This window comes from Bos indicus, chromosome 3 (genome assembly GCF_029378745.1).
Source record: "Bos indicus isolate NIAB-ARS_2022 breed Sahiwal x Tharparkar chromosome 3, NIAB-ARS_B.indTharparkar_mat_pri_1.0, whole genome shotgun sequence".
NCBI lineage: Eukaryota > Metazoa > Chordata > Mammalia > Artiodactyla > Bovidae > Bos > Bos indicus.
The window spans coordinates 59,291,580-59,317,346 of NC_091762.1; the positions used below are offsets into that span (position 1 = coordinate 59,291,580).

A 25,767-nucleotide genomic window follows, 5' to 3' on the forward strand; every position below is an offset into this window, starting at 1 on the left:
CACATCCATGGTTTCTTGGTTGGAGATCTATGACGCTCAGGTTGAAGGACTGGGGATGGGAATGTACAAATGGTAGGTAAGCACTGAGCTGGGAGCTGAGGCATCTCTTCCCAGACCTCTTGGCAGAATCCACAGCTTCACAAGTCAGAGCATATTATTACCAGGAAGGACTGTAACTCATTTTATATGCAAGAAAATCAATGCTTGTGGGTATTCGGGGATAGGGGAACATACCCAAACTCATGAAACTGTGATCTAAAGCCTAGTTACGTGGAGTTTCTCTCGAGTGCTTTTTCAACTGCATCACTTTAGAGAATCCCTTGGCTCTTTTATTTAACTGCTACTGCTAAGTCACTTCAGTCGTGCCGACTCTGTGCGACCCCATAGACGGCAGCCCACTAGGCTCCTCTGTCCCTGGGATTCTCTAGGCAAGAATACTGGAGTGGGTTGCCATTTCCTTCTCCAATGCATGAAAGTGAAAAGTGAAAGTAAAGTCGCTCAGTCGTGCCCGACTCTCAGCAACCCCATGGACCACAGCCCACCAGGCTCCTCAGTCCATGGGGTTTTCCAGGCAAGAGTACTGGAGTGGGTTGCCATTGCCTTCTCCATTATTTAACAACAGTGACCACAAAAAAGAACTCATGGGATAGACAGTACAATCTGTTTTGTGGTGTTTTTAATCAAGGGCCTCAGTTCAGTTCAGTTGCTCAGTCATGTCTGACTCTTTACGACCCATTAACTGCAGCATGCCAGGCTTCCTTGTCCATCACCAGCTTCTGGAGCTTACTCAAATTCATGTCCATTGAATCAGTGATGCCATCCAACCATCGCATCCTCTGTCGTCCCCTTCTCCTCCCACCTTCAATCTTTCCCAACATCAGGGTCTTTTCCAATGAGTCAGTTCTTCGCATCAGGTGGCCAAACAATTGGAGTTTCAGCTTCAGCATCAGTCCTTCCAATGAATACTCAGGACTGATTTCCTTTAGGACGGACTGATTGGATCTCCTTGCAGTCCAAGGGACTCTCAAGAGTCTTCTTCAACACCACAGTTCAAAAGCATCAATTATTTGGCACTCAGCTTTCTTTATAGTCCAACTCTCACATCCGTATTGGAGAAGGAAATGGCAACCCACTCCAGTGTTCTTGCCTGGAGAATCCCAGGGATGGCGGAGCCTGGTAGGCTGCTGTCTATGGGTCGCACAGAGTCAGACACTACTGAATTGACTTAGCAGCAGCATCAGTTCACATCCATACATGACTACTGGAAAAACCATAGCTTTGACTAGATGGACCTTTGTTGGCAAAGTAATGTCTCTCCTTTTTAATATGCTGTCTAGGTTGGTCATAACTTTCCTTCCAAGGAGTAAGCGCCTTTTAATTTCATGGCTGTAGTCACCATCTGCAGTGATTTTGGAGCCCCCAAAATAGTCTGTCACTGTTTCCATTGTTTCCCTATCTATTTGCAGTGAGATGATGGGACCAGATGCCATGATCTTAGTTTTCTGAATGTTGAGCTTTAAGCCAACTTTTTCACTCTCTTCTTTCACTTTCATCAAGAGGCTCTTTAGTTCTTCTTCACTTTCTGCCATAAGGGTAGTATCATCTGCATATCTGAAGTTTTTTATATTTCTCCTGGAAATCTTGATTCCAGTTTGTGTTTCATGCAGCCCAGCATTTCTCATGATACAAGTTAACTAAGCAGGGTGACAATATACAGCCTTGACATACTCCTTTCCTTATTTGGAACCAGTCTGTTATTCCATGTACAGTTCTAACTGTTACTTCTTGACCTGCATACAGATTTCTCAGGAGGCAGGTTAGGTGGTCTGGTATTCCCATCTCTTGAAGAATTTTCCACAGTTTATTGTAACCCACACAGTCAAAGGCTTTGGCATAGTCAATAAAGCAGAAATAGATATTTTTCTAAAACTCTCTTGCTTTTTTGATGATGCAATGGATGTTGGCAATTTGATCTCTGGTTCCTCTGCCTTTTCTAAATCCAGCTTGGACATCTGGAAGTTCACAGTCACGTACGGTTGAAGCCTGGCTTGGAGAATTTTGATTCTCACACAATAATGTGTGAGATGAATGCAATTGTGCAGTAGTTGGAGCATTCTTTGGCATTGCCTTTCTTTGGGATTGGAATGAAAACTGACCTTTTCCAGTCCTGTGGCCACTGCTGAGTTGTCCAAATTTGCTGGCATATTGAGTGCAGCACTTTCACAGCATCATCTTTTAGGATTTGAAGTAGCTCAACTGGAATTCCATCATCTCCACTAGCTTTGTTCGTAGTGATGCTTCCTAAGGCCCACTTGACTTTGCATTCCAGGATGTCTGGCTCTAGGTGAGTAATCACACCATCGTGATTATCTGGGTCATGAAGATCTTTTTTGTACAGTTTTCCTGTGCATTCTTGCCACCTTTTCTTAATATTTTCTGCCTCTGTTAGGTCCATACCATTTCTGTCCTTTATTGTGCCCATCTTTGCATGAAATGTTCCCTTGGTACCTCTAATTTTCTTGAAGGGATCTCTAGTATTTCCCATTCTATTGTTTCAAGGGCCTACATAAAAGCCAACTCAAAATGTGCTTGCAGCAGATGCGAAAACAGGAAATAATATTTTTTTTTCTGTTGAGTCTTTGTTTAGCTTGGCAACCCTGTCATATAGTTTTTGATAAACTCCTAAATAGAATAAACTTGCAGGTTAAAAGTTATAAAAACTAACCTTGAGAGTGACTTTTTTACTTCTACTACCACCTGCCTTGATATTTTCTATTCGATCGGCATGTGCAGTAATATCCCACATGACAACCTAAAAGAGAAATAAATGTTATTATAACATAGTTTTAGGAATTAGCAAATTGAGTCTTGAACTTTTAAAAAAATCTATTGGTACTGTATGCACTCTGATAAATCAATCACCTTGGGAGGATAATAAAAAATAGCCTATATCCTAAGTCAGCAACTTTTAAAGGTAATATAGAAAAGTTTTGTTCTCTATAAAAGCATTTTCAGCTCTTTTTTGTGCTTGTGTGAATGAATGCCAAAATTTTTAATCCAAGATACACATCATGCAATTCTCTGCTTTGGGAACAGCTCTTCCTCTGTTTGGAGGAATGTACTGATTAAGGGGACAACTGCTTTAGACCCAGGAGAAAAGTCTGTTCTCCAGATTTAAGTACAAACACCCAGAATTGACTGAAAGGCTAGGAAATGATGATTTCTATTTCACTGAATATCATGGCCAATTCCAGGGCTTCTCAGGTGGTTCAGTGGTAAAGAATCCGCCTGCCAAGCAGGAGACCTGGGTTTGATCCCTAGGTCAGGAAGATCCCCCTGGAGAAGGAAATGGTTACCTACTCCAGTATTCTTGCCTGAAGAATTCCATGGACAGAGGAGTCTGGTGGGCTACAGTCCATGGGGCTGCAGAGTCAGACACAACTTAACAACTGTGCAGCAGTAGCAGCAGCACGGCCAGCTATGAATTTGCATATACATCGATGGTCATTTTTTGAAAAATCAGAATAAAGTAGAATGTGCAATGCTAGAATAATTTTCAATGATTAAAAGTCATTTCCATACACTAAAATATCAGGATTACAAAATTGTGGCTGATTTTATTTTCATCATTTGCTTTTCTAAAATATTCTTGTTGATGTATGGCAAAACCAACACAATATTGTAAAGTAGTTAGCCTCCAATTAAAATAAAAAAAATAAAAGTAAAATTAAAAAAAATAAAATATTCTGAAAAGTTGTGCCACCTTCTCAATCAGTAAAGAGGGCAGTATTTGCGGGGCTTGGAGGATGTGCTCTGGATCCTCATTATAACCACTAGTTATTGTTGAACAAAACCATGGAAGAAAATTAGTTTACTTAGATGTCTTGGTTCTCGATAAATGAGCATGGATGATGCAGTCATTTACATTTCAACCACAAGAAAGCTTTCCTAGCCACACGATAAAAGATCATTATATCCTTGTAATGGTCAAATTCACTATATCACAATGAACTTAAACTTTGATCATAAAATAGCTATAAGCTTTTTGTTTTGTTTTGTTGGATAAACAGGCAACTGGAAGAGAGAATCTAAGTTTTATACAAATTACATAATTTTTAAAAGGTGTCAAATTATACATACATAAATTCAGTGATATAGGTATGTTTTCCAGAGAATTCTGTCTAAATCCTGGATCATTCCCTAACTTCTGCCCCTAGGGAAATTTCAGAAGAGACCTCCTGGCCAAGAGGTATTATGCTCATGGTTTTTGTTCTTCCATGGAATCTTACACAATGTATGGTTCTAGTTCAGCAACACAAATAGATCTGACCTGGTTTTCTTCCAGTTACCATTTAACTGGGTTACCCTGTGGACATCTTGAGCCCAGATGCCATATCTACCACATTTTTATACCCCAGTTCCTGGTATGGTGATTGGCATGCAATTGGCATGCCTTTCCTCTGCTGAATTGAACCCTTAAGTTCACAAAAATAACCAGTCAAACTGTATAACAGAATGCTGCCTAAATTAATAAAGAGCTGGAAAAAAAAAACAAAACAGACGTACCTGTCCATTTATGCAGCCGCCAGCAATGATATTAGGGTCAGTCGGACAGAACTGGAAGCAGAAGATATCATCTGGGCTTTCCAGCATTAACTAAGGTAAATCCCCAAATTCAAGAGAGAATGAGAAAAACTATTATGATCATAGCAAGAAGATAATATTAATAAAGTCACAAGTCTAATTTTATAGTTATTTATAAAAACATGCACATGGAGTCCATTCCCAGAATTCTACCTCCGGAGTGGAAGCTGCTTTTGCTGAATTTTATTCTGGATGTTGATCATGCACATGAGAGCAGGATTCTCAAGGGGACCTGGTCTCCCCTCCTCCACCCTCCGTGGGTCAATGTTATATATATATTTTTTAATAAATAAAAAGACTATGAAATCAGTGCTTCTGAAAAATGTGGAGAGCAAGCTATGGGAGGTCAGGATATTTGTATGATTTATTTCCATCCATATATACTAGCATGGCACAGAATGAGCACTCAAAAATAAACGTGTGAACAAAAAGAGATGATGGAGTTGCCCGTGATATTATTTCAAATTTTAAAATAATACAGAACCCATAAACAAAGTCAAGTGCCTGGGGGGTAGGGAGGAAGCACTGCAAGGAATACAACAGTATGAGGAAATAGATATACTAACCATAGTTAGCATCTGTGCTACTGTGTCACCACCAAGCTCAACACTTGCATGGTTATCATTCTTCTTTAAACATTAATGACCAAAAATAAAGATTCCAAAGGTCACTGGTTTACCAGCACTGAGCTAAAGCTTTCAAATTGGAATTGGGATGGATTATCTTGGTTTATTTGGCATTTTGTAAATTCTAGAGAAAACTCTACTTTTGAAAATAAAATCTTTTAATACTTTCTTATAGTTTTGATTAGAACAAAGACAAAATCACTTGCATTATATCTTTAAGAAATTATTTGCATATCTTTTAAAAACTATTCTTGAAAATAGAGGAAAGGAGAGTGTTTCTTCGCTCTTCCTATTTGCCAGGAGGTTCAGCCACACTTCCATGGCATGGACTGGAGAGTAGTTCTACACTACTGGAAAATGCTAGAAAACCCCTGTGAGAGATGGCACCATTCTTGTGGTAAGTAGGCCAAGGAGGAAGAATGACAGAACTGTCATTTTGATCTCAGTATCTATAATAATTAAAGTATCTAGACTCTCTAGCAGTAAAAATTGTCTTTATTCATATGAATTAAGGAAGAAGGAATAGGGGAGGCTAAGGCTGGAAAATTCTGAAAGAGACGGAAATACCAGACCACCTGACCTGCCTCTTGAGAAATCTGTATGCAGGTCAGGAAGCAACAGTTAGAACTGGACATGGAACAACAGACTGGTTCCAAATAGGAAAAGGAGTACGTCAAGGCTGTGTATTGTCACCTTGCTTATTTAACTTATATGCAGAGTACATCATGAGAAACACTGGAAGAAGCACAAGCTGGAATCAAGATTGCCGGGAGAAATATCAATAACCTCAGATATACAGATGACACCACCCTTATGGCAGAAAGTGAAGAAGAACTAAAGGGCCTCTTGGTGAAAGTGAAAGAGGAGAGTGAAAAAGTTGGCTTGAAGCTCAACATTCAGAAAACGAAGATCATGGCATCTGGTCCCATCACTTCATGGCAAATAGATGGGGAAACAGTGGAAACAGTGGCTGACTTTATTTTTGGGGGCTCCAAAATCACTGCAGATGGTGATTGCAGCCATGAAATTAAAAGACGCTTACTCCTTGGAAGGAAAGTTATGACCAACCTAGACAACATATTAAAAAGGAGAGACATTACTTTGTCAACAAAGGTCCGTCTAGTCAAGGCTATGGTTTTTCCTGTGGTCATGTAAGGATGTGAGAGTTGGACTGTGAAGAAGGCTGAGTGCCGAAGAATTGATGCTTTTGAACTGTGGTGTTGGAGAAGACTCTTGAGAGTCCCTTGGACTGCAAGGAGATCCACCCAGTCCATCCTAAAGGAGATCAGTCCTGGTGTTCATTGGAAGGACTGATGTTGAAGTTGAAAGTTGAAACTCTAATACTTTGGCCACCTGATATAAAGAGCTGACTCATTTGAAAAGACCTTGATGCTGGGAAAGACTGAGGGCAGGAGAAGGGGATGACAGAGGATGAGATGGTTGGATGGCATCACTGACTCAATGGACATGAATCTGGGTAAACTCCAGGAGTTGGTGATGGACAGGGAGGCCTGTTGAGCTGCAGTTCATGGGGTCGCAAAAAGCTGGACACGACTGAGCAACTGAACCGAAATGAAGGCTTATTAAGGAAACTTTAGTTATACAATGCTTTATAGAAACAAAATATTAAAATATTTAAGTATGTTGAAAAAACTTAATTTAACACTATAAACTCCCCCCCCCTAAACAGAACTCATCTTGAGCAGACATTGGAGACTGAACACTGTGGGGGGGTAAACCCAGCCATCAGCCTATTTTATTTGGATTGCTGTGTGTTTTGATTTAGTTTTAGTTGAGGCATTTAAAACTTGGGAGATCTCACACAAAATTGCTGAATTCTGTCAACAAGCGGGACCACTTGACAGCAACAGCTGAAGAGTACTGTCCCCACAGATGGGCTGTGCACTCTCCAGAGCCACAGTCCCCACCACTCCCCACTATCTCCCACACAGTCCTCTTTACTCATTACTACCTCCTGCTGGTGATCCTTGGAATTGATGAAGTTCATGGGAGACTAAAGTCTCTTTGCATTTGAACAATTAGTATTGAAATAAAGCCCATAAAAGAGTTTGCTCTTTTAAAATCAATTGAACATTTCTCTTACAATATTTTTAAAAATAATATGTTGATTTGTTCAATAACTTTTTCAATAAGCTGAGTGTAAACTTGAGTTTCGCTCAAATTGAATGACAAAAAAATTCTGAAGAAAGCCTAGCTTTATAGGGGTTTACAACCTTAAGTGATTATAAAATGATTTGCAATTAAAAGTGCTAAAGATATGTGAAAGTAGTATTTGAAATTTTTAGACCATATGGATGACTCTCCTGTATTACCTGAGGATGTATGGGATCGGAGAAACTCCAGAAAAGAATCAGTGATGGTTGCAGCAATAATTTACCAGAAAAGTGGACCCTCTCTTCAAAGGACAGTCGTACAGCCACCGACACAGCTATTAGCCCTGTTTGGAACACAACTGGGAATTAAAATCTGCAGCCATTGTGCACAGAGAAGTGTTTTTAGGTTTTGTTTTGCTACATAGTCACTGTTCACTTCCATTTTAATGGAACCTGTGTAAAAATATTCTACAGGAGACCAAGAGTATTGTTAGAGCTACACTGTCTCATACTACATTGGTTGCCAGTAGCCACTGTTGCCTATTAGCACTTGACTGTGGTTGGTCCACATTGACGGACTGTTGACATAAAATCAATGCTGCACTTTGAAGACTTAGTAAGAACAAAAGGTGTTTGTTTTTGTGAGGAGAGGGCCAACACTGGGCAGGAAAGGAGGAAGAAAGAGAGCAAGGCTGGTTCTGTCCATCGTTCCGCCCTCGCACATTCCTACCCTCTTAGCTGCTGAGCACTTTAAAGGATATGTGTCTCTTATCTTGCCCAGTAATCAGAGAGGCAGAGTGTTGCAGGGAGTGAAGCTAGCCTTGGGAGCCCAACAAGTCCCAGTCAAATCCAGATTTGGCATTACACCAGCTGAGCAACGTGGGAGCTCTGGTCCTCTCTTTATAAAGTACAGACCACAGTGTGGTCCCAAAAGGTAGCTGGGAGGAGAGACGAAGAGAGGGTGAAGAAAGCTCTTGGCAGGCACAGGCACTCAGGAATACAGACTGTCTTATTTAAAGTGAGCCAGTTTGCAAGTGTGCATATAAAAGCAACAGGTTATTCTGATGTCATCCCAGGAGGGAATCCCAGTCAAGACTCTGCCTCACCGTAGATGACTGGATGCCAGGAGACGCAGGTGATCATCTTCTCTGTTAGGCTGTGAAGGTCAGTAAAGGACTGGTACTCTTTCAGGTGGGTATCCGTCTTATCCCCAAAGGTGCCTTCTTCTTCTGCCAGGCATTTCCAGTCATGAATAAATGTATTCATGATTTCATTTTGCTGTAGGGCTATTTCCACACTATTTTGTAAATGAGAAAAGAATTAAAGGTTGAATTTTAGTATTCACTGATACGTCTTTCAGCAGCTCCTCCTGCTTCATTTATACTGAAAGAAAAAAATGTTCTCCGTTGTATTTCATAACTAACAATTAACACCTGTGTGAAATATTAAATGACTTGAGCGAAAAAAAACTCATGGCAGTGTGCTACTCAGAACTTCTAGTGCCAGGATACTGTTAGCTGACAGCCTCTGCGTGCTCAGTTGCTTCAGTCATGCCTGACTCTTTACAACCCCATGGACTGTAGCCCCCCAGGCTCCTCTGTTCATGGGTTCCTCTGGGCAAGAATACTGAAGTGGATTGCCATGCCCTCCTCCAGGGGATTTCTCGACCCAGGGCTCAAACTCTTGTCCCCTGCATGGTGGGCAGATTCTTTACACTGAGCCCCCAGGGAAACCCACAATAGCCTTTAACAGCATCACAATATGCCTCAGCTTCCCAGCCAAGCTCATGCTCTTTGTGGGTCAATGACAGCACGTCGGCTGCATACTCCAGGGTTGCCGATTCTGCCCCAGGCCAGACTCCTCCAACAGGCCATCTTCCTCTGCAGCTCCCTGTCGGGTTGGCTGAGACTTTGTCTAAAGCTCTCCCTGCTCAACCATGCTTCCTCTTCCTTTATTTTTCACAGTGAACTTCTCAGTAAATGTCTACTTTGAACTTGATCTCATTTGCTTTTTAAAAACTCCAAATTGATAGAAAGAGCAAATTCTTTTAGCCATATTCAGTACGAAATGATCATGTATACTAATTACTGTATTTATATATAATTATTATACTGATACATATAATAATTATACTATATATATAATTCAAAACAACAAATGAGAGTTTCTCAAGGGAAGATTTGGAGTTTAGAAATGTGTGTATATGCATGGTGTGGGTGGTGGTTTTAGCATCACAGTGTCTGGGAAGTGCTAGTGTGTTTAATTCTATTTCTAATCTTCCCACAATGGATGAGACAGTCCTTAAAAAATGAAAAATTATCCTGCTAAAAGTACTAATATTGCTCCTCTGAAAAACAATCTGAGTACTCTTCTTAGTTTAAGGAACTCAGCTTGACAAGTTCCTCTTTTATAAGTTGCTATAATGTCTACTGTCCCTTTATGTGCTTAGGCTAGAAAACTCAGCCCACTCCCAAGGCCTCTAGGAGCTTTCCCACAAATAGAATGCCACCCAAGGTTTTACTCTAATGACTGGAAGTCCAAATAACTTTCAGCATCACGATAACCTGGAGCTATTAGAAATGCAGAGTGACAGGTTCCACCCCAGATCTACTAAGTCGGAACCTGCATGTTAACAAGATGCCCAGGAGGTTCATGTGCACATTAAAGTTTGAATCACCCTGTGTAGGGCAGGTTCACACCCAGAGCTTCAAGGTTTAAACTCAGTTTCAAGTAGAAGCATTTGTTATTAATAGCATTTTCAAAATCATTTCTTATATTTCAGCCTGCACTGGGAAGTAACTCACAAGGAAGAAGTGAAGACAACACCTTTTCTCTGGTTTCCTGTTTCTTGATTTCCCTGCACTGTACTGCGTGGTTCCTGAGCGTGATGAATCTGAGGCTTGCAAAGCTTGTAGCCTGAGTGAAAGCCCATGGGTATTGTTTTTTTCTTTTTCTTAACCTCAAGATGAATGTTTCTCAGTTGCTTTGAACTCCCTTGAAGTTTCTCACTTTCCTCTCAGATCATTTTCTTCTTTTGCAAATAATGCTTGCTTTAGTTTGTTCTAGACAAAATTCTATGACAAGGAAGGAACTCATTTCTAAAAGAGTTCTCATCCAGAACAAAACAAGGTTTATTTTCATTTTAAAAAATTAACCAAACCTTAAAACAGTTCTAGAGTGGGAAGCATGGCTGTGATGTTTATGCGGGTTTCTTTTTTATTCTTGGCCAGGGCTGTTAAAATGCCTGTACCAATTTCCCTCTTTCTTCTTAATAGTTCTGGCTCCTCCATCCCACATCTCAAGGAAGGAATTACCAAGCTCTTCACTATCCCTCTCTTGGTAAGTATGGCAACTGAAAGGGAAGAATAAAGGTCCAAGTCTAAAGATAATATGCAGTGTACATAATTGCAAATTGGCTATAGAGCATTTATTCCCTCAAAATTGATTGTATATAGACAGACTTCTCATTTTTAATGTTCTTAGGAAAATTTTCAATAATTACTGAATTTTTGTGTGGAAAGGAAAAGAAACCTCAGGTATTCTGGTTTCTTTCTAATTGTCCACATAGGAAAAACTATAGCACGCTTGCTGTGAGTGAGTGGAAAATAGTTAATAAGCTCTTTCTGAATAATTATACTGAAAATTTGAACCAGCTTCTCTCTAGGTAACAACTTTTTGAGAGTTGTTGGAATTTTCAAGACATTTACTCTTAAAATGTTTCCTTAAAAATAAAAAAAAAGCTTAAGTTGGGCTATGTATGAATTTGTCTACCAAATCTTTAATTTTGGGAAAAAAATGGAACCCAACCTATTGGCACAGCTGGCAGACTTGTCCACCATTGGTTCCACTCATTTGAACTCTGATATCACCTTGATGAGACATTCAAACTTTTTCTCTGGTTTGGAAGTCCTCAGGGTCTGCCTAGGGCCCTGGTATGAGTGAAGGGACATTCTGAAGACACTTCTATTTCAGAGCCAGTAAGAGTGCAGCAACACAGGAATTAGAGATAAGGATGGCACATCCAAAAATTATATCTGAACTGAATTCAGATTCTCATTTAAAAATATGTTTTTGTAAATTCCTATCATGGTGATGATCATCCTCAACATCCACAACATCCCCATCTTTGTAATCCTATAAAAAATCAAGAAAAAGACTTAACTAATAGAAACCATGGTAAATAAATGGTAATTTGCCGTTAGGAAAACATCCTCACGTGTTCAGCAGTATACACCTTCCAGGTTCATGCTGTTTGGTGTGGCCCCAGATGTCGCCGTTTGGTGTGGCCCTAGCTTGGAAGGCCCAGGATGTTGCTTAGCAATAGAACGGAAAGGAAGACATAATCTGTAGAAAGTATCACATGTTCATGGGTGTCTAAGAACTGTCTTCACACTTTCTACCTGTACATCAGGTATGGAGTTGTTTTTTAAGGTCTCTTATTACACATAAATAAACACATTTTATGTTTCTTTAATTTGATACACAGTTTTTACCTTGTGGACACACTGTTAAGAAACTCAGTTAAAGTCTTTGATTGTCCCAATGCCTCTTTTTCTTCTTCCAAAAATTCTCTTGGATAATATTGCGTAGCAGCATTTTTGGGATGTGTCCTAATAAATTAAAAGAAATTGAATACCAAAAATTAGATCAAAGACAAATATAGGTCATGGCAGGTCAAAAATTTTTCTCTGTGACCATATTAGGATATTATTTAATATTTAAATTCTATATATTGAATTTTTTCCTTACCTTAGATACCAGCTGCCATTCAAAGTATTTGTGAATTTCTCTCTGATGTAATCAGCAAGTTCTTTATTTTAAAAAAATTTAGATACTATTTTAAACTTACAGAAAAGTTTTAAGAAGGGTATAAGAAATTCCCATACACTCCTCACCCAGATTCATCAATTATTAACATATCTAAACATTTTTAATTGGAAGATAATTGCTTCACAATGTTGTGTTGGGTTTTGCCATACAACAACGTGAATCAGCCATAAGTGTGTATATATATATATATATCCCCTCCCTCCCACTGCCTCCCCATCCTGCCTCTTTAGGTCCTAACAGAGCTGCCAGGCTGGGTCCCTATATTATATATTAATAGCAGCTTCCCATTAGCTATTTATTTCACATATTCGGAGAAGGCAATGGCACCCCACTCCAGTACTCTTGCCTGGAAAATCCCATGGGCGGAGGAGCCTGGTGGGCTGCCATCGTCTACGGGGTTGCACAGAGTAGGACACAACTGAAGCGACTTAGCAGCAGCAGCAGTATATATATGTCAATGCTACTCTCTCAATTAGTCCCACTCTCTCCTTCCCATACTTCCCACAAGTCTGTTCTCAATTATTAACATTTTGTTACATTTGTTTTTCATTCTTTCTTCATTTCATTAAATCAGAGTTTCTAAACCAGTGAGATCCAATCCCATCGCAGTGAGATCCAATCCCATCGTCTCAATCCAGGAATATTCGGTAATGTCTGGAAACAATTTTGGTTGTCAAAACTGGAAGTGCTTTTGGCACCTAGTGCATAGAGCCCAGAGATGTTGTTAAACACCCTAGAGAGTACAAGACGGCACCCCACCCCTACCCCCCACAAGAGAGAATTATCCAGACAGTGGTGGTGAGGTTGAGAAACTGCTCTAAATATACAAAACCAGAAATAATTTACATTTTGGCAGTAATGACAGCAGGATTCTGGGAGAAATTATTCCAGCCAGTTTGCTCTCGGTATTCGCCTCTACCCCTGGACATTATACATTGTATTATACCTCTGGGCTTTGTCAGTCTCACCCACTAGACTGGGTGAGCTCCTTGATCTTAGGGTATGGGGCTGTAGTAAGATCATGTGATACAGTCCTTAAGAGAGTACACTCTGGTGACAGGCTGCCTGGCTTTGAAGCCGGGTTCTGTCACTTACTAGCTACGTGACCCTGAGCTAATGAATTACATGTTGGCCGAAAAGTTTGTTTGGGTTTTTCTGTTACATCATATGGAAAAACCCAAATGAACTTTTTTTGCCAACCCAATATTGAACCTCTCTGTGCCTGTTTTTTAATCTCTAACTGAGGTTCTTAATGTCCCCTAGCTCACAGTGTCATGGTAAGGATTGAATGATGCAATAGATGCAAATGAATAGATGCAAAGCTTGTAAAACAGTGCCTAGCACATTTTAAGTGCTCCAAAAATTTAGGTTATATGTAATCTGTGTTTGTCGAACAAATGTCAGTAACATGTCTCTGAAAGGCAAGTATATTTGTCTTTACAAATGGCAAAGTAATCAAAAAGAGTGCTAAAGAGAGTTTTGTTCATATTTAATTAAACAGTAACTTCTTTTTTCCCTGCCTAGATCAGTGTCCACAGCAGAAGACAGGATGATGGAGAGAAAGAATGTTGGTGTTGGAACCAGAGACTGGGGTTCAGATAGAACCCAAGCTTTACCTTTTGGTTTCTATCCACACTAGGGCCCTCTGGGTAGGATTATGCGGCTCCTGGTGGTTTCATCAAAGTAGCAACATGACTGAGTCACTCTCACTTTTTAACCTGTGATTTGTTTTGTTGTTTCTCAGCAAATCTATTCATTACTGCTTAAAATTTAAATTATGTTCTAAACATTGTGCTTTCATTTTTAACCTCTTTGCTTTAGTTTCTTTATTTGTAAAATGGAAATAGTGTCTACCTCAGATGGCAGTTGTAAGAATTAACTGAGTTGTGTGTGCAAAGTACTTAGAAAAATGCCTGGTATGTCGTAAGAACACTGTAAACATTTATTTTCATAGTCATTAATCTTTGAACCTTATCTCTGATTTTTTTTTTAACTTCTTCCATCACAATCATATATCCCATCTTTTCCACCTAATTTCTGATCTTAGTACATGGTACCAGCATTCTCCTAAGTTACTTAGATGTGAACTATTTGAATTCCTTGTCATTCACTCCTCCACACTTTCCTCCACTTTGTGGGTCAAGATCTGCAGCTATTTCTCGTTTTTTCTCTCCAGCTACATAGAAACAACTGTCCATCATAATCACTCAACATGCATGGAGAACCTACTAAATCTAAAGTCCTGTGGTTAGGGCCCCTGCTGTCATAAGTTCCTTCCTGAGTCTACCCTGGCTGACTCATTCTTTTTATTTTTTTGGAGTATAATTGTTTTATAATGTTGCATTAGTTTCTTCTGTACAATGAAGTGAATCAGCTATACGTATACATATATCCCCTCCCTTTTGGACCTCCTCTCACTCCACCCACATCTCACCCATCTAGGTCATCACAGGGCACTGAGATGAGCTTCCTGTTCTTTATAGCAGGGTCCCACTGTTTATCTATTTTACACATGGTAGTGTCTATATGTCAATCCTAATCTCCCAATTCCTCCCTTCCTTCCCTTCCCCTGCTCTGTCCACAAGTCCGTTTTCTATATTTGCATTTTTATTGCTGCCCTGGAAATAGGTTCATCTGTACCATTTTTCTAGATTCCACATATATGTGTTAATATACAGTATTTGTTTTTTCTATTTGTCTTACTTTACTCTGTATGACAGACTCTAGGTCCATCCACATCTCTACAGATAACCCAATTTCATTCCTTTTTATGGCTGAGTAAACAGAAATCTCTAGTTGGCTTGACTAAGAAATTTGTCTCCAAATCCAAGTTTCTTTTGTACTAATGAATCACCACTGTCCTTCCGGTCTTACCCTTACTTGTCAATGTTTAATGATTTTTGATGTCCTAATTCTCTGCCAAGACGTGACTACCAGTCCTTGTCTACCAATCCTTGTCTTTCTCTTCATCTCTTTTGGTTTGGCCTGTCTGTCCATATGCTCCCTGACTTCTGACTCATCTTATCCTGACCCCTGGTATCGATGTACATGTGCTCTAACTTAAAAAATTCACCCAAGGATTAAGTGTAGTTAGAAAAAACATCAAAAGGAGTTAGATTTGGGGGTCCTTTAATGTTTAGAAGTTGGGAGGACAAGGATCCAGTAAAAGAGACTGAGAAGGAGCTGCCAGTGAGTTAGAAAGAGTACATTAAATATTGCTCATAAGCCAAGAAGAAGAGACAGTCAACCATGTTAAATACTGCTGAGAAATGGAGAGAGAGGGTATCTGAAAACTGGATTAGGCATTCAGACCACTGCAGGTCTTTGGGGACCTTGTTAAGACTAGAGTGGGCTTAAGACAGAATGGAAGAAGAGAAGGTAGAATTAGCAAATGTGGAAAACTTCTGTGAAGAGTTTTGTTGTTAAGAAAAAAAAAAGCAGAGAAATTAGCTAACTGTTTGTTGGTTCTAATGATGGGAGTTTTAGAATTTTGTATTTACACATGTCTCCTTTTCACTCTTTCTTGGTTTACTGCCACTACTTTATTTTAGACACTGGTCACATTTTACCTGTGACCAGGTTTAATTATAGAAGACTCTTATCTGGGCTTCCCAGGTGGCTGAGGTGCCTGCAATGCAGGAGACATGGGCTTGATCCCTGGGTCAGGAAGATCCCTGGAGGAAGGCATGGCAATTCACTTCAGTATTCTTGCCTGGAGAATCCCATGGACAGAGCTGCCTGGCAGGCTACAGTCCATAGGGTCGAAAAGAATCAGACATGACTAAGTGACTAACACACACACACACACACACACACACACACACACACACGGACTCTGGCCAATCTCCTCAACTACAGGCTTTTTTTCCCTCTCTGTACTCCAATACATACTGCCTTGCTCATCTTATTTTTTTTTAATTAAAAATTTTTTTAATTATGAAAGTATGATAACACATTTACAGGAGACTTGGAAAATACAGGATAAGGTTACATATAGTTCCATTATATATTCCAATTTTTTTAAGTAGATAAATTAAGATTTTTAGTTGGAGTTTCAATACTAAGCTCTCAAAAATTAATCTGGCTCAACTTATTTAATAGCTTTAATCTTTCCTCTTCTTTGCTTCAGAACTTGAAAAAATTCCTTCCTGCCTGCCACAGAGAATCTGCTTCCGTCCACCCAACCTGGGCTAGTCCTTTGCGAACTCTGCTTATACCACCCCCTGGAACTGTTCAGGTCATTAAAAAAATTCTGGGCAGTTTTCTCTTTCTCTAGGTCTCAAAATCATATCCAACATTTGTGGCTTATCTTCTATGATCTAAAATTACTTCAAAATAAAAGTTTTTTTAATCCTAAAAATAAGCCTGCGTGCGTGCTAAGTTGCTTTAGTCGTGTTTGACTCTTTGCGAGCCCATGTACTGTAGCCCGCCAGGGTCCCCTGTCCATAAGATTCTCCAGGCAAGAATACTGGAGTGGGTTTCCATACACTGCTCCAGGGGATCTTCCTAACCCAGGAACTGAACTCTCGTCTCCTGCTTTACAGGCCCATTCTTTACCGCTGAGTCACTGGGGAAGCCCCTTTATACAGTCATATATATACTTGTATTTCATTTTCCTAGTAAGATTTTTAAGAAGCATTGGTAATTATAATTAGTTTTTCTTGAGCTGGATTTCTCTGTGGAGATGTGGCATCACTGTCAATTAGTTTCTATTATAAAGCTCTGTCACAGTAATCACAGATACTGCCAGGTTTTACCATAGTTGCTTTTTTGAAAAAAAAAAAAATATATATATATATATATTCATTTCATACTTACCATCTTGTCTGAGTACTTGTTTCCTTGATTTGGGGGACTACTTGCATGCCAACATCTCTCTCAAGTTGCTTAAGAGTGAAATTTTTATCTGAGTAGGCTGTACATTCAATATAGGCATCTTTCACACTGGAAGCGTTCTGGTCACTGAACTTAATGGGGGCGCCAAATTCACTTCGTTTTCGAGAAATCATATATGTAATCTGCAACACAGGTGAGCAGTAAAGGAGACAGAAGTCTCTGGAGAAGAACAGATGTGTGGTCGACAGCACTGGTGCTCTGCCCACATCCTCCTGGATGTAATTTCTGTGCACCTTTCCGGGTCTTGCGCTCTCGGTTCCCAAAGCCACCACCTATTGCTCCTCCATGGAGGATGCTCTAGGGCTACCAGGTCACTTTGCCTGATGGCACAAGGAACAGGAAGTGACTGGCAGTTTATATCCTGACCAGGGATAGACAGTAGGAGACACAGGTAAGCCCATCTCTTTTGCTTTAGTTTGGGACAACTCTGAGGTATAATTTACACTCCAGAGTTCCCTAGGGGTGCAGGCTGAAGCCTTCCCTCTGCTAGACTTTTGCCTAAGAGTGCACCCTTGCAAGGCTTCTGCCATGTCTCTGTCCTGCTGCTCCCCCCATTCTTTTCTGAGACACTTTAATCACTTGTACACAATTGCTCCTGGAAGGGGCTGCTCTGGGAATGCCCTAGTTTCCTAGGGCTGCTGTAATCACATACCACAGACTAGGTGGCTTAAAGCAACAGCAATTTATTCTCACTTCTTTGTGGAGGCTAGAAGTCTGTAATAAGGATGGATGTGTGTATATATAGCTGATTCATTTCCTTGTACAGCAGAAACTAACACAATATGGTAAAGCAACTATATCCCAACTTAAAAGGAAAAGAGCTGTTAGAGGGTTGGTTCCCTCTGAAGACTCTGCGGGAGAATGCGTTCCCTGCCTCTTTTTTTTTGTTGTTCCCTGCCTCTTTCCTTGCTTCTGCTGACATGGCCAGCAATCCTAGGTGTTCCCTGGGGGCAGATCCATCACTCCAACCTCTGCCCCCATCTTCCATGGTGTTCTCCTGGTGTTTCTGTCTTCACAACCCCATCTTCTTATAAAGACCCCTGCCATAATGGATAAAACTCCCCTTATTTCCTTTCTGAAGTACTGGGGGGTAGGACTTCAACTTATCTTTCAGGAGGAGATATAATTCAACCCATAACACCCACCTAAGACAGTGACCATTCTTCTATCAAAAGAAAAACCATAACTCCACAGCAAACATAGCAAAGCATATGGATTCCTCAGGAATAAGTGTTGCTCAGCTCTAGGGAGGTGATAACTGGAGATCATATTCAAGCTGCTGACCTGTTTTGTAGATTCCTTAACTGATTCTTCTTCGATTTCTTTTTCACTGCCCAAAGAAACCCATGGTTTAGAAATAGGTGGCCTATAAATATATGTTTCTTCAGGAATATGATCTTTATATTCTTCTTGTTCTTCTGGTAGTTCTGGGGGCTGGAATAAAATAAATAGCATTCTAAGATGTACTACCAGAAAACAAACTTACAGTTACCAAAGAGGAAAAGGGAAGAGAAATAAATTAGAAGTTTGGGGTTAACATATACATACTAATGTGCGTGAATGTCTGCAAACTCGCTCAGTTGTGTCCAATTCTTTGCAACCCTTTGGACTGTAGCCCACCAGGCTCCTCTGTCCATGGGATTTTTCCAGGCAAGAATACTGGAGTGGGTTGCCATTTCCTTCTCTAAGGGATCTTCTTAACCCAGGGATCGAACCCATGCCTCCTGTGTCTCCTGTATTGGCAGGTGGATTCTTTACCACTAGCACCACTTGGGAAGCCCCATATACAAACTACTATATATAAAATAGATAACCAACAAGACCTACTGTATAGCATGGAAACTACACTCAGTATTTTGTTTTAATCTATAAGGGAAAAGAATCTGAAAAAGAATGTATATGTAAGTATAAGTGTGTATATATATGTGTGTGTGTGTGTATATGTCTGAATCACTTTGCTGTACACCTGAAACTAACAACATTGTAAATCAACTGTACTTCAATTTTTTAAAAGAGATAAGTTCAGCAAAAAATACACACATATATAACCAAATTTAGGTTATAGTTGTACATGTATATTTTGCAATAAACTTTACTTTTATATAAATTCATGAAGCTCTCCCTTATTATTTTTCTTCTTTGTTGGTTCATGCTGTTCAGTTATGAGAAGGAAACTAAGCCAAAAAGGGAAGAATAAAGGGCAAAAAAGAAAGAATTTAAGGGCAAAAAAGGAAGCTGAAAGAAGAAAAAGATAGGAGAAGAATAAAGGGAAAAGATGTGTGATAAGAAAAAAGTATTGAAGAATATGGAATGCTAAAACTTGATAAAATACAAAACTAATTTTCTCTGATTTAATAATGCTTTTTGATAAGAGGATTACATGTATGAATAAACATATCCACTAAATTATAAAGAGTGAATGTTTTTTTAAACCAAGATGTCCACAAGGAAGAGGTGCAAAGAGATACAGATATGGATATAAATACAGATATAGATCTATAGATGTTCATTGCTACCTTATTCATAATAGTGAAAAAAATGGGCAATTAAATGAATGTCAGTAAGGAAAGGGTTGATACACTGTGGAATAATCAGAAAATAAAACCTCATAAAACAATTGGAATGAACAAACTCAATCTGTATGTATATGATGTCTAAATGTATCAAAATGAATAGATCCTAGAATTTTACAATTCAGTGAAAAACAGAAGCTGCAAGACAAGTTGTGTAATTTTATGTAAATTTTAAGCAATAATATATATTATCTGTAGAACATACATACATGGTGACAGTATGAAACCTTGAACAAAAGACAACAACAACCTTAGAACAATACTTCCTTATAGAGATGTTTGAAAAATTGAATTAAGAAAGATGTGTAAGAGGGAGTGAAACGTTATCTGTTATATTTTGTTTCAAAAGACTTTAAAGTAAATATGATAAAATATTAACATTTGTTAATTCTGTATAGATATTTGTTTTATCATGTATACCTTTCTATACACTGGAAATATTCCACCATAATAAAAAACTAAAACACAGAGAAAAACAACCATAAAAATGGAATTGAAAATGTTGACTAACAAATATATCAAATTTAAAAAGTCTTAGGTATTTTAAAACTCTATGGCGTTCTTTTATTTTTCTTGCTACTGGGCAACCATGCAAACTCCTTTGTCTCCCTCACTTTGACTACACTTCATCATGAGGATGCTAGACCAGAAGGCAACTTGTTACCTTTCATGACTACTTTGAATGCAACACCCCAAAGGTGAATTGACTTCATTTCCTTGGAAACTATCATTCTTTTATTTTTTGCTTATCTTTGACACCTCATTCCCTTCAACCGCCCAATGACCAAGTTGTCCTTTCAAATTTTTGCTTTTGAATAATCATAGCAAATATGTATGAAGCCCCAGCTTTGTGTCAGGCGCTGTACAAAGGGCTTTTCCTGTATTGGCTTATTTAATCTTCATGACAGCTCTACTGGTACCACCATTTTGCAGGTAAGAGGTTCAGTAACTTACCTGAAGTCATGGAGATGGCAGGAGAAGAACCAGGAATATAGGCCAACGAATGGCTGAGAGCAGATTCACTGTTTCCACTCTCATTGGGCAAGTGAAGGGCAAAGAAGGAGATGTCTTAGCTGCCTCACTGCACACTTACTGCTCACCTCCTCTAGGTCCCAGGGAATCAGAGCCAAACAAGAACAATCATGAACGTGTCTGCTCCCCACCCCCAGAGGTACTGCTTCCTTCTGACAATCAGCAGGTTGCACTGACTTAGGGTGTGCTTACATTTAAATAGTTTTCCTTGCCCTCTTCAGTTCCAATAAGATAAAAGTTAAGTCCATACTTGAAGTCTCTATCGTAGACAAGGAGAAGCTCATCTCCAGGATATTCCTACAAAAATATAATCAAAAGAGAAGGTTAATGTTCAGCAGTCATTCAGTTTATTCAGATATTGACACCAAATTAATATTTCTTTAATCAATCAATCGTAGAAGAAAACCATAGTGCTAATCTATCGTTAATAACCCCAAATTGCAAAGTTATTTTATTAACTTACAAGAGCTCTTGAAACACAATGGGTGGATAATATATATGGCTGTGTCCCTTCACTGTTCATCTGAAACTATCACAACATTGTTAATTGGCTATAACCCAATACAAAATAAAAAGTTTAAGAAAGAAAGGAAAAAAATAGAAACCACAATGGGTTCAGGGAAATTTACCATGCAATTTTATTTCTAACGAGGAAAAAAAGAAGTATTCCTTTTATCTGGTGTTGTACTCTTTAGCACGTTTGCAGACAAATTAGGACTAAAATTATGAACGTTTACAATCAAAGCAGTATGGGAAAATAGAGTAGGTTCCCTTTCTAGTTAAAATAGGGCAAGAAGGAGCTTTTCTGGGTGTGGAATAAGACAATCTGTCACTGATAGGAGTTTGTTTTTCACAAAGGGTCATTGAGAAGGATTCCCAAAGAGACATGGACAAGATAGCATTTGCCCAAGGTAATGGGAAATGTCAGATTTGGGCTCAAGAATCTCTCCAACTTTTGTGATTATGTATCAGGAACCTCTTGAGGTAAGGCTGAAAAATAAAGAGGGGTGACATACCTACCTGAACAATTTTTTTGACTGGGTAGAAATCAGATACTGCAGCTCTGTTTGCAAAGTCTACAAAAATATCTTCTTTCTTGATAAGTTTGTAAGGTTGTTCTTCTGTGACATCTTCATCTACTCTGCAGTTAAATATTTCCTGGGTCTTGGTAGTTAATACTAATGGATAAATTTCTGGATGACCTGGGAAAGGCAAAGTGGATTTAGACATTAAATATAACCATTTAAAATATGAACACTAGGAAATATGCAGTTGTTTGCTTTAAATAATTGTCTTGCTTAAAATTTTAAAAGACTTTAAAATCATTGTTCATATTTTAAAAGCAAGTTTGTCCATTATAAAAAATGTCAGCAAATAAATTTATTTATAAAACAGAAACAGACGCACAGACTTAGAAGACAAACTTACGGTAACCAAAAGGGAAACGTGGTGGGGGAGAGGGATAAATTGGGAGTTTGGGACTGACATATACTCACTACTATATTTAAAATAGATAACAAACAAGGACCTACTGATTAACACAGGGAACACTACTCAATATTCTGTAAAAACCTAAATAGGAAAGAATCTAAAAAAGAATAGTTATATGGATGTGTGTAACTGAATCACTTCTTTGTACAGAAGAAACTAACTCAACATTGTAAATCAACTATACTCCAAAATGAAATAAAATTTTTTAAATGTCAAAAAGATAAAAAGGCAGAAATACTATCTCTAATACTACCCATAATACTATCTCTCAAGAGAGAACCTATATTAATTGTTTGTTTCATTCCAGTCACTCCATACATATTAATAGTATCTTAAATGAAATTCTAAATCCTGCCTTTTGTACTTAACATTACATCAGTAGAATTTTACTATGACATTATATAATTTTTCTAATGCATCATTTTAAACTAGCATAATTCTGTAGCATAGTTTTTAATCACTCTGTTGTTGGTAGGCATTACTTTTATTTTTCTAATTTGTTTCTAATGATTATAAACAACTCTACATACAAATATCTAGTTTATAAAGTTATATCACATTTCAAATTCTTTTCTTAGGATAGATTTTAAAAGTGAAATTTTGGTTTTAAGGTATTATTGCCCTTTTAGGCTCTAACCTAAACCTGTATTGCCTTCCTAAAACACCCCCTACCCTCTCTGTTCACCTGCTGCTCTCTCTCACCAGGTGACCTCATTTGCCCTCACAGAGAAAATCTGTCTGTAAAGCAAAGAATCCTGCGACAGCCTGCAGCCCTGCCCACCAGCTGATCAGCACAAGCCCTGACTTTCTGCCTTTCCCTCCAGTCTGAAGACCTGCCTGCCCCTCTTGGCCCTTCTCAGCCCATCAATGCTTCCTCCCTACTGGCATTCCTACCTCCGTGCTGTTTGCCCTTAGTATGCCCTTCAATAGGTACCTCTGCTCCCCAGCGCTCTTTTTCACAGTCAAACCTGTTATTCAGTTCTTCACATCTTAAAGCTACTGACTTTCCAATTAAGTCATACTGGTAAACCTGGCAGTGAGGAAGAAGGTGGGATAGGGAGTTCCTTTTCCCTCCTCTGGTTCCCCAATCCCAGAACTGCCCCCAGAAGAGGAGGAGGGGAGGTTCAGGAGGCTTCCACTCCTCTTCTTCCTATCCCTTTGCCCCCATCCCAGGTCAGTGCTGGGCAGCAGCAAGCCCTAGGACAGTGGATGGAAGGGAACAAGGTATCATTTTGCCTGTTGCCATCTCTTCTCTCAAGCCTTCTTCTCATTTTCTTTTTTCTTTTTTTATCATCACTAGCTTCTACCACCCCAGTCTCAGTTCTACATTTACCCCCAGAACTCTGTCCCCTAACTACAAGCTCCCAGAGTCCCAGAACCCACTCTCATCCTCTCCAGGCCCCACACCTGGGTGTCTGACACCCTCCCTCCACTGCTAAACAAGAGCATCATTGAGGGGAGAAGTGCATGTGGCCTTTCAAGTAGGAATTGTGAGCTTTGTTTTTAGTCTCCATAGGTGTAACACTGATTATATATGGAAATATATTGCAAAGTACAGTCAGTTGGCATAATAAGCAAACATTTGGAATGTAAGTTGTTGATGAATTAGAAACAAATTGCCAGTTTTTATCTCCTGAAAAATACTAATCAGTGTTACACCTATAGAGACTGCTGCTGCTGCTAAGTCGCTTCAGTTGTGTCCGACTCTGTGCGGCCCCATAGACGGCAGCCCACCAGGCTTCCCCATCCCTGGGATTCTCCAAGCAAGAACTCTGGAGTGGGTTGCCATTTCCTTCTCCAATGCATGAAAGTGAAAAGTGAAAGTGAAGTCGCTCAGTTGTGTCCGACTCTAGTGACCCCATGAACTGCAGCCTACCAGGCTCCTCTGTCCATGGGATTTTCCAGGCAAAAGTACTGGAGTGGGTTGCCATTGCCTTCTCTGCCTATAGAGACTAAAAACCCCCAAATCACCTGAATAATTATATCATTGAGCCACTAGGGCTAGAAGTCAGTGTTTCTGTGGTCGACACCAAAATCAGATTGATTATATTCTTTGCAGCCAAAGATGGAGAAGCTCTATACAGTCAGCAAAAACAAGACCGGGAGCTGACTATGGCTAAGATCATGAACTCCTTATTGCCAAATTCAGACTGAAATTGAAGAAAGTGGAGAAAACCACTAGAACATTCAGGTATGACCTAAGTCAAATCCCTTATGACTATACGTGGAAGTGAGAAATAGATTTAAGGGACTAGATCTGATAGACAGAGTGCCTGATGAACTATGTACGGAGGTTCGTGACATTGTACAGGGGACAGGAATCAACCATCCCCAAGAAAAAGAAATGCAAAATGGCTGTTTGAGGAGGCCTTACAAATAGCTGTGAAAAGAAGGGAAGTGAAAAGCAAAGGGGAAAAGGAAAGATATACCCATTTGGATGCAGAGTTCCAAAGAATAGCAAGGAGAGATAAGAAAGCCTTCCTCAGTGATCAATGCAAAGAAATAGAGGAAAACAACAGAATGGGAAAGACTAGAAATCTCTTCAAGAAAATTAGAGATACCAAGGGAACATTTTATGCAAAGATGGGCTCATTAAAGGACAGAAATGGTAGGGACCTAACAGAAGCAGAAGATATTAAGAAGAGGTGGCAAGAATACACAGAAGAACTGTACAAAAAAGATCTCCATGACCCAAGTAATCATGATGGTGTGATCACTGACCTAGAGCCAGACATCCTGGAATGTGAAGTCAAGTGGGCCTTAGGAAGCATCACTACGAACAAAGCTTGTGGAGGTGATGGAATTCCAGTGGAGCTATTTCAAATTAAAAGATGATGCTGTGAAAGTGTTGCACTCAATATGTCAGCAAATTTGGAAAACTCAGCAGTGGCCACAGGACTAGAAAAGGTCAGTTTTCATTCCAATCCCAAAGAAAGGCAATGCCAAGGAATGCTCAAATTACTGCACAATTACACTCATCTCACACGCTAGTAAAGGAATGTTCAAAATTCCCCAAGCCAGGCTTCAGCAATACGTGAACCGTGAACTTCCAGATGTTCAGGCAGGTTTTAGAAAAGGCAGAGGAACCAGAGATCAAATTGCCAACATCTTCTGGATTATTGAAAAAGCAAGAAAATTCCAGAAAAACATCTATTTCTGCTTTATTGACTATGCCAAAGCCTTTGACTGTGTGGATCACAATTAACTATGGAGAATTCTGAAAGAGATGGGAATACCAGACTACCTGACCTGCCTTTTGAGAAACCTGTATGCAGGTCAGGAAGCAACAGTTAGAACTGGACATGGAACAACAGACTGGTTCCAAATAGGTCAAGGAGTATGTCAAGGCTGTATATTATCACCCTGCTTAGTTAACTTGTATGCAGAGTACATCATGAGAAACACTGGGCTGGAGGAAGCACAAGCTGGAATTAAGATTACCGGGAGAAATATCAATAACCTCAGATATGCAGATGACACCACCCTTATGGCAGAAAGTGAAGAGGAACTAAAAAGCCTCTTGATGAAAGTGAAAGTGGAGAGTGAAAAAGTTGGCTTAAA

At 39.4% G+C, this 25,767-nt stretch overlaps 1 protein-coding gene across 9 annotated transcripts in view; it reads right to left on the minus strand.

Moving 5' to 3' along the window:
* DNAI3 (dynein axonemal intermediate chain 3) overlaps positions 1-25,767 on the minus strand; it is a 120,689-nt gene that overhangs the window by 68,574 nt on the left and 26,348 nt on the right. For all 9 annotated transcript variants that reach the window (XR_011565826.1, XM_070786196.1, XM_070786193.1 and 6 more), the window contains exons 4-12: positions 21,736-21,917; positions 20,908-21,012; positions 18,395-18,544; positions 17,033-17,232; positions 11,878-11,994; positions 8,491-8,681; positions 7,604-7,728; positions 4,567-4,656; positions 2,726-2,812 (exon numbers count right to left, since the gene is read on the minus strand). Coding sequence is in view for 8 of the 9 variants with exons in the window: in XM_070786196.1 (XP_070642297.1) it covers positions 2,726-2,812; positions 4,567-4,656; positions 7,604-7,728; positions 8,491-8,681; positions 11,878-11,994; positions 17,033-17,232; positions 18,395-18,544; positions 20,908-21,012; positions 21,736-21,917 (1,247 nt within the window). In the remaining variant the exon portion in view is untranslated. The remainder of the gene's footprint in view (positions 1-2,725; positions 2,813-4,566; positions 4,657-7,603; positions 7,729-8,490; positions 8,682-11,877; positions 11,995-17,032; positions 17,233-18,394; positions 18,545-20,907; positions 21,013-21,735; positions 21,918-25,767) is intronic.